An 18,747-nucleotide genomic window follows, 5' to 3' on the forward strand; every position below is an offset into this window, starting at 1 on the left:
TGATTTTGTTAGTGTAAATAAATGGTTTAAATGACTTGTGGCCTCCCGGGATGGCTGTGATGGCAATTTCCTTATTCCTACTGATTACAGTAAGAAGTCCTGTCCAGTATCGTGGGGATGGGAGCCGGAGCTGCTGTGGCGCAGTCTGGTCCAGCTGCGCCTGCCTGCTGCGTCCTCCTTCTGTCTGCCGCGAGCGGGGGGATCAGAAACAACTCAGAGGGGCTCAGGTTTGCCTGTGTGTGACTGACAGATCGTGCACCCGCCTGTCCGACACTATGCACAGCCTGCGATGACAAAAAGCCGAACAAAGCAGGCTGCGCAGGCGCGGCGGGAGCCTCTCAGGTACCCCACGGTGGCAGCGGGTGGCCGCAGCCTGCCCCGCGCACGCCTCCCACCTGCCCCGTGTCCCTCCGGGCTTTGCTCGAGTGCAGGAGGGACGGGGCTGATTTACCAGTTGTGAGCCAATTACAGGAAAAGAGTGATTCTTCTTGCAGAGTTACGACTGTCTCATCTCCTTTTTAATTAGCTATACAGTAAATTAGTCATGAGCGGTGACTCACAAGTGATTAATACGGTCATTAGGAGAAAGCCTACAATTTACCAGCACCTAGCCACAAGCTGAAGGAAGGCCTGGCTGCTGAGGAGATGCTGGTCTCTGCCTAGACAAATTAAGAGATTATGGGCTGTATTTTCAGATTGTTCTTTCCAAGCAGAGTATTTTGTGCCCACCACCTGATGCCATTCTAACCTATAACACTAGCTGAGCTTCCTCATCTTGCAAACCACAACCCGGATGCTGAACAATGTCGGCTTTGCTCTGGCCAGCCAGTGCTCGCCTTGCCAGCCAGGTCCTGCACGCATTACTGGAACTCTGCAGGCTCTGAACCCACCCAGCTGATCTTACCAGGCTGAGCACCATTCAGGCTGATTTTCAGCGCTGAAACAAAGGGTGCTTGCTAGGGAAGGAAGGAGGCTCCCTGTCCCTTTGCCTTACTGGCTGGCTGGAATAAGGCAGGCTCCCAGCACTGAGGCCTTTCAGTGCTGTTCCTGTGAGGTTACACGTGTCCTGCTGAGGTCTGACGCCCCCCGTCCCTGGCTGTAGCTTCGTGCTGACTCACCCCACGCACATCGTCGTGCCACACATGACCTGGCACTGCTGCGTGTTGGCAGACTCACCCCTGAGAAGCGCTGCAGCTCTCGGCATCAGGGACTCACCTGTGCATCAATTATCTTCTGCTTGGAGTCCACGGCAGCCTGCATTTCTGCATGGTCCTTCTTTAACTCCTCCTCAACTGACATCAGCCTGGTAGCCAAACAGACAAGAAAAGAAAGCCACGTTTTCAAGCTGCAGAGTGCATAGCCCTTGTTTGTGAAGTGGGGCGTACTGCGTAAGGAGCTAAGCTGGGAGCTGGGAGGAGGTGGCGGAAAGGGGATCCTGCAGGCCTGCAACGCCTCCTATCTCTAGGCTCCTTGGAGCTGGTTTGGAGCTGGTGGCTTTGCAGAAAGCGCTCTGTATGAGAAAAACACAGTACCCAAGGCACCCCTGGAGAAAGGGCAGGGACAGCTTCGGGCACGGCTGGGCGCACCGGGGCACATCTCTTCATCTGCTCATTCAGACAATTTCATTCCCAGCTCTCACACAGCTTGACAGTGACCCAGGCCACTGTTCTACTGCTACGGCAAGATTGTGCTGATCACCTCCTGGCTGGATCAAGCTACACTGAAAAGTAATGGCCTTTTGTAGCACGCGCACAGTGTCAGGAATACATTAATTACTTTTGTTGGGCTCTGCCACACTGAGCTGCCCAGACACGAGTCTTACACCCACCCACATCAGCCACCCAGGGTGAACAGTACAGAGCACAGCCTCATTTAGTCCTTGTCACCAAGGAGGCAAAGGGGTGCTGTACAGCTCTGCAGCGCACAGGAGGATGTATGAAATGCCAGAAGGACCAGCTACAGATGGGACAGGCCTCACGTAGCAGCCCCCGTCATTCATACGAGGTCTCGTTCCCTCATCTGAAACTGCAGCGCCACACACACACACACAGAGTCTCTTCTTGCACAAAACCCAATAGTTCAAGCCCAGTCTTTTTTTCTGGTGATTAATTTCGTCTAGACACCTCTATAGCAGGCTGCCCAAAAGCTTAAGCGATTAAGGCCAGTGAAGGAAGACCCATTTAGGAGGGCCGATTAAAAGCACCGAATTGGCTTGCCTCAGGTAAAGAAGAAGCCAGCGGGACTGAACAGCCCAGGTACCAGAGAAATGTAACCAGCACATCAGTCTGGGTGGGAGAAGGGGCTTATAGCTAGGAGTAATGTGAGGGAGATGAGATCTTCACTGAATGTCAGGAAAGGCACATTTTGAGCATTAGCTCAATTGCTTGTACATAAAGAAGAGCAAGCCTGCCAGATCCTCTGAGAGCCAGGGCGGCCTGCCAGCCCTTGCCTCCTGAAGTTTTGTTTTTGTGAATCAGGGAAATGGGGGCAAATCCTTTGTGAGGTGACACTGATGGGGGGGGGGACCCAACCAGTCAGGGCTTGAAACTCCCCAGGGGCAGCAAGTGCGTAAATGCTGGCAAACCGTCAAGGGAAAAGCTGCCTGCTCTCCCCAGGAACCTGATTCTCCTGAGCAGGGCTCAGCTCTAATGCCACCCTGGCTGCCTGCCTTCCTCCCGCCTGCCCCGTACCTGCTGATGATGCCCTTCATCTGGATCTCCTTATCCTCCTGCTGCCTCCGGAGCCGTTCCTCGCTCTCCTCCAGCCTGGCCTGGTACTCCAGCATCAGCTTCTGCGTCGTCTCCTCCTGGCATTTGAAGCGCGTCTCATACTCCTCCAGCTTCTTGTTGGAGATGCGAAGCTTGTCCTGCAGCACCACTAGGTCCTGCTGGTACTACAGCACGCAAGGACAGACACAGGAGGAGAAAACACATGTAGCACGTTACCTAGTAGGGCTTTGCCCTTGCCAGGGTTTCCCCACAGCCCGATTACGCCCCTCTCCTCGCATCACACTAGCTGCAAACCCGTGTCAGATAACCCCGCGTGCCGACACCTCCTCGTCCGTCTTCTCCGTGCTGCGCTAGGAGCGGTGCTGCGTTCCGCGGGGCTGGCGCATCACTGGCAGGTTCAGAGAATGGGTTGTTAGCAGAGTTTGGCATTTCACACGGGGAACGCAGGTTAGAGCGACTGAATGGCAAATGCAGCTGGCAGCTCCCTCACACTAACAGCGCGGGGCTAAACACAGGCAGGAAAAGCTGAATTGGTGGGATTTTGGGTTTACGCGTGAGCTCTTCAGCCTATGTCAAGAAACGCGTGTGCTCTGGAGTTGCTGAAAGCCAAGCAGGAGCTGTTAGGCCGGACTGCCTCCTGCCAGGCAGCGGGCACACGTCAGGCACACGTCGGGCGCTGCCGTGTAGCGCAGCGCGGTCACACCGCGTCGGCGTGAGCCGGGGCAGCGAGCGGTACTGGTACTGCGCCCTGCGGGCTAAGCGAGGCGGGCAGATGTCAAGCCCAGGCTCAATCCCAGAAGAGCTGCTGCGTGAAGCCAAGACCCCACAGACTACAGTTTGCACAGCTGAAGCTAAAAATCAGCAGAAGAACCACGTAAAGCAATTACAAAACCGGAGAGCTTCCTAACCCAGTAAGGCTGGGTGTGGCTATTGCAGAAGCACAGCGTTCAGTACAACTCGCTTTGGTAAAGGAAAATTCAGTGCAAATCGCTGTAAGACGACTTTAATTTCAAAGTTAGCCTTGAAATGTTTTTTTTTTTTTTTTAAATCTAAACTGCAATAACCTTAGAATAATTAATATGCAGCTGATAATTTGGCCGTTTTAGAGTCAGAAATGGGAAAAAAATTCATCTGTGTCATGAAATCTGTTACAAGGCCACAGGTGTCATACACCAACTGACAGAGGTGTGCTTCGTTGTGCACTGACTTGGTTAGCTGCAAACGTGGCCGCCTCCTTGGCCAGCTGCACCTATGTAAGCATTCAAATTACGAACTCTGTTTGTCCCACTTTTGAGAGCCCTGCTGTGGGGTTTTACTAAAAGGCCGGCTCTTTGTGAGAGCGCACCGCAGCCACGCTGCTGCCCCTGTGCCATCAGCTGGGCCCCAGCTCGCCCAAGTCCCCACGGCTCTCCTACAACCAGCTCCACTGACTTGTGGCAGAATAACCGCAATGCCTCCAGGCTGAACCTTTACGATGTTGAGGGTTTTCCTGACCGGCCACGGTATTTGCGCCACGGCAGGCAGAGTGGGAACAGCCTCCAAGCTCCTTCTGCCTGGGCAGGTGGGCACAACGGCTCGCTGTGTTTTTTCCTTTAGCAAAGCTTTTACTGAGGCACCGAAACGAGACAGTTTGCACATGGAACCGGCGTGATGGAAACACGGACGCCCATAGAGCTGCACAGAAGCACTGAAGTCAGACAGAAGGGAGTTGCTCAAAGAGGAAAGATTAAATACCTACCCTAGCCTTAAAATAGGAGCCGCATAAGTGAGCTCAAATGATAGCAGGAGAGGCCTCAGAGCCCGAAGGAGTCGCTCCTGTCTCTAGAACACTTGTCTCAGTCTCGGTTACCATTCGAGGCTTACAGGAATGGGGAGAGAGGTTATGCTAATGATGGTCCTTAATGCCAGTGACGGGTGTGACAGCAAAGTAACAGAAGATGCTGCATGGGAATGAGACGCCAGGCTCAGGGCAGGGGCTACCTCCGACCTGAGGGCAGGGACCGGCGTGCTGCAGTACTGCCTGGCTCTGTAACCCCAACAGCATCCACCTGGAGCGGGTGCTGGCGACCCCCTGCCTGGCACGTCCCGCACGGACCCTTGTGGAGCCCTTCAGTGACCCAGCGCAGCAGTAACGCCGCGCGCAGCGAGCTCGTCTGGGAACACCCTCGCTGTCACTGGCTGCCTGCTGGTGTCTCTGCTCGGGCGTCTGCCTCACAGAGCTTCTTCTGTGTCAGATACTGTCTGCTCAGTACGCGTCTGTATACTTACAGGAACAGCCAAGGAGGAGAAAGGCAGTAAAAAAAATGGGTTGAGCTCTCACGAACAACAGCCCCGCTTTTCCTGAGCAGGCTGGGAGCCTTCACCTTCCGCCTCACAGTCCCTACCATAGGGTCTAAAGTCCCTGCCTTTGGCCTTTCCCTTGAATTTAACAGGTGAGAGTCCAACAATGATACAACACAACAGGCAAAGGCTGCTGTTACGAAAAAACAGAAATGTGTCTGTGCTGGAAAAACAGGAAACAGGTTCCGGGAGGGACACGTCTGGAGTTGTGCGTGACCTGGTGCTAACAGGTGCCTGGTGTGAGGAACGTGACGCACAGTCAGGAAACACCCCACGTGCTAACTGTGCCCAGCTGCAGCTCTCCTGGCAGTGCCAGGCTGCTGAGAAAGCATCTCGCAGAAAAGATTGCTCGGCTCTTGACTGCCGCATCCTTAGTTCTAACCCTGCTTCACCCCTGGCCTGCGTTCTCACTCTGTTCCCACCCCAGGCTCCTCCAGGAGGCAGGGGAGGGAGCAGCACCCGTCCTGCAGCAGCACACATCCTGCAGCCTGTCTGGGACCGTGGGCTCCGACTGAATACATGGATCTGCCTTCTGGCAGGCCGCACACCGGGCAGGCCCTCATCCGTGTGACACAGCCTTGGAGCAGCGTCACTGCACCAGTGGACTCACACCGCGCCCCGGTGCTGTAGCCAAGACCAGAATCTGGGCTTAATTTTAGGGCTTTTTGCAGCTTTTTAACGTGAGAGCTGCTTCTTGCTACACGTCCCTGCTGTGAGGCACAAGGCTGCCTGCATCCTCCTCCCTGGTCTTTTATAGGTGAGCTGAAACTGGCTTTTAAGCTTTCTTTCCTGCAGCCAGGGGGAAGTAAGAGGCACCAGCTGGCTCCATGTGATGTCGCAGAGCAGCACCAGCACTCGATTCCTGGCTCCTGCTTTTCTCACTAGCTCTCATCAGAGGGCAATTTGAGTCAGTGCGTGAAAACCTCCCAGACCTTCCCCAGCAGTGCCCTGTGACGCTGAGCAGCAGGGCGCAGAGCCTGACGCCCCTCTCTCCTGGGCAGGGAGGTCCCAGACAGCCCCGCTTGCCCCTGCTCAGATGAACGACATTCAAGGAAATCCTCTCTCTATTTAGAAACTTGATTCAATCCAATCAGGTTTTACCTTTTCTGCTTGGCTGAGCTCGTCCTTATTCCTGAGCTTATCCCTGTGCTTGGAATCTGGGTCAATGCTTTCATCTTCTAAAAACTGCATGTTCATATTCAAAAGCCAAGCAGCAGTGCGGTCCAGGGCATTGGGGTTCACAGGAGAAGGGGCCTACAATGAAACATACAACCATAACAAAAGAAAAACCTGTAACAGAAATGGTCATGAAGCTAGAGAGAGAATTTCCTTCCAAGCAAGCCCTCTCCCGTGCTGCTCAAACAGCAATGAGCAGGTCTGAGCTACCGGAACAGCCAGGGGGAGGCACAGGAACGACTCCTGTTGTGCACCTCACATTGTTTTAATACATTGGCCTTCGCCAGGCCAAATTCTTCCCTTCGCCATCCCCAGAGAACAGGCGCACAAAGGTGTGCTGCAGAGGGATCCCACTGCAAGGAACAGGCCCGGGTTTCTGGGGCGGGTCGTCGCCGCTGGCAGATGGGAAGGCTGCTCGCTGGGAAGGCTTCGTACGGCTACAGCTAAACCCAGCAAACTAAATGCTCCTCTTGGTCATGCTGACATCTTCTTGGAAAACACAGGTTTCTTCCAGGATGAGCCTCTCCACAGATGAGGTCCTCGACATCTCGGCAGCTCCCGGGTGTGCTCAGGTAGCTGTGGGAGCGCGCGGAGCGGGGCTGCTCTCCTGCCAGGCAGCCAGAGCTGCGGCTGCGGCTTTTCAGTCCTGGCCTGGGCAGGGACTGCAAGCTCCAGCTGAACTGCATCGCCTGAATAGCTTCCAACCACATCACGAACTTGAGGAAGTGAAGCTCCAGCCATTTCCCCTCCGTCCTGGCTCATTATAAACGGCAGTAATTAGTTTCTTGGATGAACACAAGGGATCTGCATGACCTGGTCAAGTGAATTCAAGATAACAAGGCAGAAATGCAGGCGACTTTCTCTTCCATGCAGAGCTCTGGACAGGGGAGAAACCCAGTCGCTGGCAAGCAGCAGACCAGGAGGTTCTGAAGGAGTGGGGGCTGCCCGGTTGTCTCCCTGGCACTGGGAGCTTTCCCAAGCCATCTTTCAGTCTGGTCTTCATTTCCACAGTTCTAAATCAGAAGTTTCAGGCTCTGCTCATGGCACACTTGCTGTAACTCCTGCCCTGGCTTGTGGCTTTCTGTTTTCTCTTAAACCTTCACCTCGGGCGCCGCACCTCCGGTGGCTGCTCACTGTCTGGCTCGGAGGAGCGCTGGCCACCCGGCTTCACTTCAGCGACTTGAAGGCTCTTGGTCCCAGGCTCTCAGTTAACAGAGCTCAGCCCACTGTGCACAGGTCCTTCCGCCCCTTTCTTCCTTTGCCAAAGAGGTGAAAAAGAGCACCTGATCCGGCCTGGCGCAGCTCCAAAGGCAGATCAACAATTGGACTCACAAAGGCAGGGGAAGCGCTGCTGCCTGGCAGGAGTGGGGCTTGGGGAATGCTATGGGAATGGCCAGGGCACGGGACTCCTTTGGTCTCAAAGGGCATTTAATACCAGCAGCTGTGAAGGAGCAGTGTAACAGTGATTCCCGGACACTGCTCACACAAGTTAAATATGCAGGTTGGGCTGGGAGGGCATTTGGGGACTTCAGCTCTTGGGGGAAAGCTTTGCAGTCACCGACTGGCCAGGGACCGAAGGTTCTGCTGCGCCCTTCATCTCAAAGAAACTCTGCTACCAGCCAGGCTGCTGCTTGCAGGCTCTGTGCCCTCTGCACCTAACGAGCATCGATCCACATGATACAAATGTGGCTACATGGCCAGCTTGCTAATGTCGGCGCTTATGAATCAATACAGTATGCACAGAACAGCTCCAGACCGGGCTGATACAACAGCCTTTAATGGGCAGCACTGACACAAGGCCTCCACAGCTGCCTTGTAAGGCAGAGGTACTTAGACCAGCTCTGCTGCTCCTCCAGCGCTGTGCTGCTGGAAAGGAGCCTGGGCTGAGGTGCCGTGAGCTCTTGCCAGTTGTCCGCGCTCTCTGGGTTTTGTATTACTTTTAAAACTCTTCCTTTGGGCACTGAGAGGCCCTACCGTGTTAATTTTCTACAGGGCTGTATCTGAAATGTAAAATGACTAAAGGAGCACTAGCCAAGCAATTTATCCATGCCAGGAAACCGGAGGGCCCTGGGTCTGTGACGTACTGCTTTCACTTTTAGCACCGTGAACAGTCCCGTTCCTTTCTGTGCAGACCAGCACGTGCCCTGGGACCCGAAGCACTGTCGAGCTCTGCACAGCTGCAGCTTCGCTCTTGATGGGGAACACGCTCCTTCCTTACCGCTCTCGCCTCCCCCGATGCGCTCCCAGGAGGGTCTAACAGAGAAATGAGTGTCCAGGGACACCAAGGCTGTGGTGGGACAGGAGCAGCAGCACAGAGAGTTGTAGATAAATGAGAAGATTAGCGCCTAGTCCAAGTCTGTGGGATGGGGCTGGGTTGACTATGGCATGGGATGAGAGCCTGTGCATGGAGAGGCAAAGCGGTGACGAGATGGTAGCGCAGAACAGAGGCTGGGCTGCCGTCGCCCTCGTGTCTCTGCCACCTTGCGGCAGTCACACCCCAACGTGCCACACAGCGGGGAGAAAACCGCGTGTCCGCGTCCCCTTCCCTGCAGGGCCTCTGTCCCAGGTCACGCTGGGTGCAAGAGCCAAGGTACCACCACGGTGCTGGCACTGATGTAGTAACTTGGGGCCAGAACGATGTCCCCAGCAATCCCCAACAGCTGATTTCTTCTCCAAGTCCGTGGCCTGACCCCTGCCTGGCCCCGCCAACCCCCGGAGCCGTCGCAGCCCCCCGAACTCACCTGTTTGTGCATCGTGCGCTGCTTCATCTCGGGGCTGTCGCCCTTGGAGGAGGAGGACTGCTGCCGCAGGCGGGCCCCGCTGCCGGGCCAGTCGGGCGAGGAGGACATCATGCTGCCGCTGGAGGGTCGCTGGTACTGAACCGTGTTCAGCAGGGAGGGCGGCGTCCTGCCCCGGGTGACCGGCGGCGGCGGCGGGGGCGGCTGGTCTATCCGCCTCTGCGGTCCCGCGCTGTTCTGGCGCGGCATGGTGGGCTGGCCGCCCTTCTCCGTCAGCGAGAGCTGCCGCCGGGCCAGCTCCCCCGTCCGGCGCGTGAAGTCCTCGCTGGCGGCGGGGCTGGCGAAGCCGTGCTTGTTGGCCGTCAGCTCCTCGCTGTTGCTGTGGGAGCTGAGCGAGCTGTGGCACTCGGAGCCGGAGTCGCCCAGGCCGCGAGGGGAGAGCGGCAGCCCAGCCGCCATCTGGTACACGGGGTTCTGGAAGGAGAGCGGCGCCAGCAGCTGGGGCCGGCCGGGCGCGCTCTCGCCGCTCGGCGTGGTGGGCGTCTGGCCCACCCGGCGCACGGTGGCCATGCCCGTCACGCTGCTCTGCTGAGTCCGTGCGGTCCATACGCCCTGCAACTGCCCGAGGGACGACTGACTGTCATTGAGGGAGTCGGCAGCGCCGGGCGCGTTGGCCCCGCTGTCCAGGAGCCGATTGTCCTGCAAGTCCACCATGGACAAACTCTTGCTGCCGTTAGACATCTGCACGTCGGGCTCATTGGCCTCTGAGTAACTGGAGCTTCGGGCAGGCGAGGGCTGGGCCCCAGCAGACCTTGTGACAAAAAACAAGTCCTTGTTTTCAGGGGTTGGAGATGGTAACCGGGTGAAATCTATCAGACTGCGGGGAAGTCAGTGCGTAAGGAAAAGGAGAGGAAAACAGAAAAAAAAAAAAAAAAAAAAGAAGAGTTGTGAATGCTGCACCAGAGCAGGAAAACGTTATCACTCAGAAGAAATCAGCGTGGCGCAGCTGTGCGGGCAGCGGACGTAGCCCAGCCCCTGCAGGGCACGGGGCCAGGCCCAGCTCTGCCTGTGCGTGGGGACGGTGCAGCAGGAGCAGGGGGACGGGGGGTGTGGAGGGGTCCGGGGTTCTGGGCACCCCCGTGGGGGCGGGCAGGGGAGCAGGGGGTGCCTCGCGTGGCAGAGCGGGCCGTGCTCTGCGGGAGGCATTGACGGGCTCGCTCTCGGGCCCTGCCTCGCCAGCCGCAGCCCGCAGCGTGCCGGCAGCACGGGGCTGAGCTCCCAGCTGGCCGAACCCAACCCCGCTGCCTGTCCTCTGCTCCGTGCCTGGGCTCTGAGCTCCTGGGGGCTGGCCAGGATCTGTACAGCACCGGGGGGGGCTGATCCACACCAGGCCACCAAGGGTCAGACAGGGGTGTAACAGCAGAGCCAAATCCTAGCGGCAGAAAGTTATCCACCCGCTGCTCCTGCTGTAACAGATACATCCAAGCAATATTGATTTCTTGCAGACAGAAAGAAAGAGCTTTGCAGTAGCTTAATGTGAATACACCACTGATCAAAGATGGTGCGTTGTAAGCAAGTATTTGGGTGAAAGCATACTGGTAGAGATCTTCCATAGCATTAGATTTAAATAATTGTACCTCAAGCTGGGAAGCATTAGAGATGAAAGCTCTGATTAAAGCAAGTCCAGCTCCATTGCTGCCTTTCACTCCTAATTAAACTGTTAAGTATTATGTAGTTTCCACTTACAAACTATTTTATTAGTAGTGTCTTTCAATTTATGTGGGCTCTACTTTTCCAAAAACAGAAACATTTTAAGTCTGCAACAGTCATCCTTCCCATGAATGAAATTTGTTACATAATTAGGCCTAAAAGTGTGTTTGGTGACTGTGTCTGTGAATCACTGCTCATTAAAAGCACACGGTATTATAAAAACTGGACGGAGTGGATTGGAATTGATTGTTAGGCCTCTACAGCTTGGCCACTGTTAGAGAAATGTCCACATTTGGATCTCAGTGAATCCAGCACATACCCTACATCTTACAGCGATGGGTAAGACCAATAAATCCTGCACATTCAGACAGCTAATGAACTCAGTGGTAGAACTCAGTGCTTTGAGGTCAGTATGAACAATCCCTCAAGCCCTCAAAGGATGAACATTTTGCTTCTGCAGCCAAGCGTCAAGAACTGAGCTCAGAACTGGCCAGTTTTCCATTTCCCCAACCACATTCCCAGCTCTGGCTCATCACAGACCCGGGATGGAGCCATGTGCTTGCGCTACTGCCCACTGCTTTGTCTAGATTCAGAGCCGAACCACACCCAGTATCCATTTTGCAACTGAAAGCCTTGCCAATGGATCAGGTAAGTCCACACCACGCCTTGTCCTGCCTGTCCCTGCAGGTGCTCAGGTTTTGGTAGGAGGTGAATACTCAGTATTTCCTTTGTGGCCAGGCCACCTCTTAGGCTCTTACCCAGATAAGTCATTCTCTATCACCATTTTCTGTAGCCCCGCAGAGATGCTGTTGCCAGCGTTAGGAGTGGATGCAGTGTGATCGGCTGTGACTGAGACCTGCACGCAGGCTGGGTTACTGAGCGCCGAGTTGACATCCCTCAGGATCCGAGGCAGAGGCCCAAGCTTTGTTGCAGTGCCCTGGTAAAAAAAGAGAGCAGAATTACTACCACCATCTTGTATCTCTGCTAGAGAACTGTGGGTTCTGCCAGCTGCTGGACAGTCTCTTCAGTGAATTGTTAGCAACATTAATTTTCTCCATAATTTAACTCCACTGGCTGTCCCAGACATGTGGCTTCAGAAACCATTTGCTGCTGCGGGGCAGAAGGCAGCAAGCATGCTTAGCATAGTTCAGACGCCGAAGACAGCTGCGGCCAAGCCTGGTCCAGGTCTCCTGACAGAAACCCTTTTCATTAAAAATTAACCATTTGAATCTGCCGGGAAAAACAGAAGGGCCTGCCGTTCAGCAGCTCTGCCTTCTCATCCCACCAGCCCCTCCATGCTCACCCCCAGTGATGAAGAGCAGAGGGGGAAAGCAATACTCGCCTGCCTCCAAGAAGGACAAGGATGAGCTACTACAGCAGCACGTGCAAAGGCTGGGGAAGTGCTAAGGGTTAGTAACAGCGGTGCTGTGCACCCGCACAGCTAACGGATGGGTACGGGCTGCACGAGGGGGAGGTGTGTGGTGTGCTGGGCCCCAGTGCCCAGCGCTGGCCTCCTGTGCTTCCCTCCAGGCCTGTCCCTGTGAGCTCCCCGTACCTGCTCCAGCTGAGAAATGACTTCCCAGAGCAGCGAGTGCAAAGTGGACAGCTCCCGGCCCAGGTCAATGTAGCCTTCAAAGCCAGCTGTGTTTGAGATGGTTTCTGGATTGGAAATCTCCAGGAGAAATCTCTGCATGTTAGTCCATTCGTGCTCCAGGAACTGATTCATGAAGGACATATATTCCTCTTTGCTGCCAAACCTATCAAGACAGCAACAGAAATCTCAGCTAAATCCTGTAAACAGAGGTGCAGTGAGCAGAAGGAGCAGGTACATATGCACGTAAGAATGCCAGAGCCTTTCTGTGGCATCTGAACCCTTTCAGAGCCTTTGGGATCACGGGGTTGCTAACAAGCAGCTGCTACCCCACTGAACGTGGAACCAAAATTAACTCCAGCCTAATCCAGCTAAGCCCTCATCAGCATGGGACCTCAGCAGCAGAAACGGAGGTGAAAGCTATAGAAACGAAGCTGTTCTTGGTGATGGGGTGCATCTTACTGCTGGTACAGCCTCCAGAAATAAGACACATCACTGGAAATAAAGAAATCAAAATAACCAAGCCCAGTCACTTGGCTGAGGTGCAGTGAATGACGGCTGTGGGAGTCCCACACTCTCCCCCCCTTCCCAGGCACTGAAGCTGGCCTCAGCCACGCGCCGCTGCCGCCCCGGCACAACGGCCAGGCTGTTCTCCCCTCAGCCCTGCACACTCCTTCTGCCCTTCAAGCACTTCACGCAGCCGTCGTTCTCAGTTAGATGTCTTACTTAGAGCACAACAGGGCCTCGTGGCTCAGTTGTACCAGCAGCACTTCACGTTGTGCTGTGACAGTGATTGTGCAAGGAGAGGCGTGTGAGCGGTCTGCAGGACAGCTCAGCCTCATCACTTTGGCTTGACTAAAGTCAGCTTAGTTAGGGGTTCCTTCCTGCAAAGTGCTGCAAATCTGAAAAGCCTTTAGTTAGGGATTGGTCAGGAATATGGAGAATTTCTGTCATCTGCTGTAACACGCTTGTTTGTCTTCCACCTGTGGTTGTGTGCACGCATGTGCACTCCTGGCTGCGCATGTGTACACTGAGCTAGTTCCCAAATCTAAGGAGCTTTAGAAGGAAACTGCCCATTCATGTTTTGGAAAGCTCATCGGTTTGTTATCAGAGCTCAGGATAAGTAGCTCAGAGCTGCAGCCAGTGGAAAAATTTTCAGAAATCTCTTGCTTTGTTTCCATCAAACCTATGGGCTTAGTTAGAAGTTGATAGTGTCCCCATCCTCTTTTCCTGCCATCCCCGTTCAAACAACTGTGCTGTCGTAGCAGGGAAGGTCCCAGAGCTCCTGGGAGGGACAGAACGGCTCCCGAGCTACACACACCACTGCTGCTGTGCGGGTTCTGGCCCTGCTGCTGCCTCTGACGGGAGGCAGAGCTGATGCCATCAGCCGCTCCCAGCACAGCGATCACGGGACACATTTCCTGGCTCTGCCTGGGTGTTCCCGCTGCGACCCAGCCCGCTCCTCTGTGTGGTCAGAGCAGCCTGTTTTCCTGCTCATAAAACACGTGCTGTTTTGGAAACTTCACTGATCTCCCTGACCTAACAGCGAGGGAATGGGTCCCAGAGAGAGATGGGGAAAAGCACAACAGGAAACAAGCAGGCCCTTTCCATCCAGGGAAGGAGCGGCCAGTGTGGGACCTTCCTTCCCCTTCTTCAGAGCTGCCCCCCCCACTGCCGCAGCCCCGCTTACTTGGCGAAGTTGGCGAGGTTCTGGGTGACCTTGGCAATGAGGGTCAAAGTGCGCGCAGTGCGGTCGTCCGGGTACTCCTGCAGGAGACTGAAGAGGGAAGGGGACATGATAGCTGGGCACAGGAACCGCAGGAACAAGGAGGCACTGATCAGTCGCTCGCTGATGTCTGGGCGGCCACGGTTGCTGCATTCTTGTCTCCACGAGGCGAAAACTTCCTTGAGCTCCCTTGGGAAGACACTGAAATGACAGAAGGACACGCAGGGATGGTGAAGTTCAAGGCCAAGGTTTTTGAAGTGCCACAAAGCAGTAAGAAGCGTGGTGTGTAGCAGCAGCCACGTGGTGTGACGCCCTGACCTTCTGCACCAAGGCAGAGTCCTGTCACCCCGCACAGCAGCACTGCCACCCTCACCAGCCACAGGCTCTTTTCCTTGCAGTGCCCGTTAGGAGACTCAGACCAGACAAGAAGCATAGCCAAAACCCCTGACAACTGGGAAGCCAGAGATACAGAGCAAGCCGTGCAAAGCAGCTCATCGCCACGTGAGGTGGTGCGGAGCATCCCAGAGCGATGGGGCACACCACCTGTGTGGTGCCCAGCAGCGTGGGACACCCTTGGCGGAACCGCCGGGGGTACTGGGGTCACCAGCACAGCCGGTGCTCGGCTGTGCAAATTGCAGTACTCCTGTTCTAGCTCTTGGACCAAATCCCATGGTAATGAGGGCAAATGCAGAGCCCCACTGGAGTCACTCCGGCTTCGCAACTGCACCGAGCCCAGCCGGGCTTCCCAAGGCCCCAGAATTCCCCCGCACCCAGCAGACGCCCGCCGCAGCAGCCCTTATCGCCGCAGAACCGGCTGCCTGCTCTCCTCCCAGCTCCCTGCTCCCACCTTATCCTGTTCCCAGCACGGGTTATTTGTTCAGCTGGATCCTCCCACGCGGGAGCAGGCTGACAATGGGTCCCCAGCGGCCAGCAAGTCCCTGGTACCGGCCCTTTCCCTCCGCCCCAGAGGCTGCTCTGGCCACGGCCACCGTCTTTGTTTGAAAGTCAGAACTGTTCACCTCCAGAGCTGGCTGGTCTAACAGCAGATTGAGGAGGGGGCAGACTCCATTTTAGGCCATAAATCTCCTTACCAAACAGCCATTTCACACGACAGTTTCCCAGTTTTGCTGCAGGGACTACGTGGGGTGAGCAGAGCAACGTGAGCTGGCTTCCCTCTGGGCCTGACCGCCCTGCGGCTGACCCTCACCCTTGTTGGGAAGAGAAGGCCGCGCACGCCGCGCTGCCAGACCCCGTCCTGCTGCCCAGCACAGCGCGCCGCCACAGCCGATGTCCACCAGTGCCAGAACCAGGCGGGAGGCCCCAAACCGCACGAGCCTCGGAGCGAAGCACCCGGCCGAGCCACTGCCCCGCTGAGCACCGCACCGGCCGGTGACATGGCACGGCACGGCACGGCACGGCTCGGCTCGGCCCCGGCAGCGGGCACCTGCCCAGCCGTCCTCCCAGCCCCGTGTTTTATAAATACCACTAACCAATGCCTTTGGCTGGAAAAGTTCCCCTCTGTCTTTGGCGTGATCCACACAATTGGACAAAGCCCTTTTACTTCACGGTATTTGCCCAGAAATAGGAGAATCCTTTAAGCAATTTAAAGCTTGAGTGATCAGGACAGGTTGTAGTTACTGGAAGTAACCCCTTGAAAACGCATGCACCGGCTGCGTGCAGCCCGCGAGCGCTGCTCGCTGCCACAGGCTGGGAGACCATAAAAGTTTAATTGTGGAGCAGCGGATGGGATTCAGTTAGCCAGCTTTATGTGACAAACGGGCCAGTAATTCATTACCCAACTTTCCAGTAACGAGCTTCCACATGCTGAAATTCTGCTTACGCTGAAACTTCCCAGATGTCCAAATTATGTCATAATTATAACAATTTTCAGTTATTGTAAACCTCTTTCCTCTCTCCGATGCTCTCCGGCAGATGAGCATGCACACTCTGGCACTCTATTTAAAGCAAGACTGTTAGCTGTCAGGATACCTTGGCCAAGCCTGAGCACTCATCGTCAGCCCAATTAATCCCCAAGAACTGCTGAGCACAAAGGAGCGAGAGGGAACCGCTCGGAGCAGCAGCTCCGTTGCTCCAGCCTTCCTCCGAAAGGCAGGGCTGGAGGAACAAACTTCCCGTGCACTCGTGACTTTCCTTGGGTCACCTTCCAAGCCTATTTTTAGACTTACCTTTTAGTGCTGCTCTGGGTATTTTTGGGAAGACGCTAATTTGAACAATTATTATCCACTGGTGACTAAAAGCAGTGAATTCCTCCTGGGAGAGCAGGTAAGCACAACTCCTGAGTCAGAGAATTATTAATTGGCTCAGGATAAGGTACGGGCTACCTCCAACAAAATCTGCCCTTTTGCTTATTTGTGGTAGGTAAAGGAAGTCGGAGCGAGCCTCTCGCTGCTTGTTCTCTCGCTGAGCAACATCAGGAGAAGCAATTCCCTTCCTTCCTGGCCTTGCAAGACAGCACACTCCAAATCCTGGGAGACTACAAATAATGAGTTTTCAGACCTTAATACAACAGCTGGGATAGGGGAGAAAATGAGAAGTTTTTACTATCAGAGACTTCCTTCCTCCAAAATGAGCCTTAGTTGATATTAGGCAACAACAGCGTTGCTACAAAACACATTAATAAAAACTAAGCTCGGACTTTTAACCAGGAAGACTGCAAATCCAGCAGTAATAATTTTTTTTTTGTCAGGACAAGAATCTTGTGGTCTGCTAGCAAGAAGCAGAAGGAAAACGTTTTTATTCCTCAAGGTAAGGAAGGTCACCAGCTCGATTCTTCCCGTTCCTTGCAGGCACCAGCTGTACCAGACCCAAGGACGGGACAGGGGGCACCAGCACGGCCACCTCCAGCACAGGACGCCAGACACCCCACTGCCTCACCCCAGGCAATTTTGTCTATCGAGGCCTGTCCCAACTCGTTGCCAGAACCTTTACCCTGAGCGCGATCAGCGAGGACATGCCTCCAGCTGCATACCAGGCCTTGGGCCAAGGAGGCAGGGAGCTCCCCACGGCTGCCCCGAGGGCCGGGAGAGAGCGGGGTTAACCCGGAGGAATGCGGGACGCGGAGCCTAACAGGCCCCGAGCATCCTCCTCCTCCTCCTCCTCGCCCCAGCACTGCCGCAGGAGCACATCTGCCTCAACGCAAGCTCCCTGCGCTGCCGCAGCTCCCTGACAGGCACGAGGAGTGCCACAGGGCCTGTGGGGAGGGTTTCAAAACGCCACCTGATGCTCTGGTGGTCAGACTGGCACCTTATTCCTCGACCCCGCCGCCCTGTCCCCGTGTCTGTGCTGCAGAAACCCTCCACCAGGCACCGAGAAGAGGCGTGACATGCAGGCAGTAGCTGCTGCTTCCGCAGAGCAGATAATCCACGGCTGGCCTGGGGGGAGCCACGGCTGCAGCTGGCACGGGATGGCAGCAGGGAAGGGGTCCCATGGCCCCACACCACGTGCCCTGAAGGCGCTGGGGGACGGCGTCCCCAGGCTAAACCAGCTCAGCACAAAATCTGTCCTTGAAAACTCGTTCCCCTGCCTGCCACAGCTCTGCCATCCCCAGTGTCGAAGGAGACGCCGTGCACGTCTGCAGGCGCACCCGCGAGTGTGCCACCGTGGCAGCACCCGCACAGCTGCCGTGCTCAGCCCCGCGCCTTTCTCCCCGGCCCCAGGGCAGCCCCAGTCGGAAGCCAGCGGGACGGCCTCGGGTGCTGCAGGGGTGGGCAAGGCCCAGGGCCCTCCCTCCACAGCTCCTGCACGCTGCCCGGACGCAGCCTGAGGACGGCCCGATGCCACGCCTCTGCCCTGCAGCCGACGGCACGCGGAGGGGAGCGCTGCTCGCGGGGCACTGACCAGTAGGAGTTGATGATTTTGCAGAAGGCCAGCTCGCAGCACATCTTCAGGTTGCTCTGATGTTCGGGAAGGTCCGAAGACGAACACTTACTGGGATCCACCTCACAGTTTTCATCTGATTCGTACAGAGCCTTGATGAACTCCCCTGTAAAACAGACAGTCAGTGGCGGGCTTTGGAGGTGCAGTCAGCAAGCAGGGCAGCCTGTGAGCCCCAGCGCCCGAGCAGCTGCCCCGTGCCCCATCGCGCTGACCCAGCAGCGCAGCTCCTCCTGCAGAAGGGCCCCGGCCTCCTGGCGAGCACGCTGGCAGCTCTGCCCTTGGGCCTCTGCGCTGCTGCTCCCCAGCTGCCCTGCCAAAAGGCCGGGCAGTATTAATTAAATTAAAATTAAATTAATTAATTCAAGTATTTCCGTGAGTTTCTCTGCACTCCTGCTGGCTGCTCGGCCACCCCTCGCCCTGGCGGGCTCACACCCCGGGGCGTTGCCAGCTCTCGTGCCACCCCGGGGTGCTGCGGGCACAGAGCAGCGCGGCGTGGGCTGGGGGCACTCCCCACTGCGGCATGTGTCCGTCCGTCGGGAAGGGCAGCTGTCTGTCCGGGCTGCACACCGCAGGCGGGGGAGGCTCGGGGAGGGGATGGCGGGGAGCAGGAGGGCCTCAGGCAGGGACCTGCGGGGCTGGGTGATGCCCTGGGGACAAGGTTTCCTTTGGTTATCTTCTAATTCCTTTTGGTTTGCTCACCTCCCAGTTCCTGACCGTCTGGACTTCCCCTCCTGCTTTTTGTCCACCCTAGTCTGCATTCCTCCCCTTCTACTGCCAAAACAGATTTTAATTATGTCCCGGAGAGCCTCTCCAATGTATTTTCAGCTCTGCCAGGGAGCT

At 56.0% G+C, this 18,747-nt stretch overlaps 1 protein-coding gene across 12 annotated transcripts in view; it reads right to left on the reverse strand.

The window, feature by feature from the left end:
* Positions 1–18,747, reverse strand: part of DAB2IP (DAB2 interacting protein) — a 226,804-nt gene that overhangs the window by 5,832 nt on the left and 202,225 nt on the right. For 10 of the 12 annotated variants that reach the window (XR_007160506.2, XM_048056591.2, XM_048056598.2 and 7 more), the window contains 8 exons: positions 17,869–18,013; positions 13,975–14,211; positions 12,249–12,450; positions 11,452–11,630; positions 8,987–9,860; positions 6,171–6,323; positions 2,691–2,893; positions 1,216–1,303 (listed from right to left, as the gene is read on the reverse strand). Coding sequence is in view for 11 of the 12 variants with exons in the window: in XM_048056591.2 (XP_047912548.2) it covers positions 1,216–1,303; positions 2,691–2,893; positions 6,171–6,323; positions 8,987–9,860; positions 11,452–11,630; positions 12,249–12,450; positions 13,975–14,211; positions 17,869–18,013 (2,081 nt within the window). In the remaining variant the exon portion in view is untranslated. The remainder of the gene's footprint in view (positions 1–1,215; positions 1,304–2,690; positions 2,894–6,170; positions 6,324–8,986; positions 9,861–11,451; positions 11,631–12,248; positions 12,451–13,974; positions 14,212–17,868; positions 18,014–18,747) is intronic. The other 2 variants (XM_048056570.2, XM_048056586.2) reach the window with 2 other exon arrangements.

This window comes from Anser cygnoides, chromosome 20 (assembly GCF_040182565.1).
Source record: "Anser cygnoides isolate HZ-2024a breed goose chromosome 20, Taihu_goose_T2T_genome, whole genome shotgun sequence".
Taxonomy (NCBI): domain Eukaryota; kingdom Metazoa; phylum Chordata; class Aves; order Anseriformes; family Anatidae; genus Anser; species Anser cygnoides.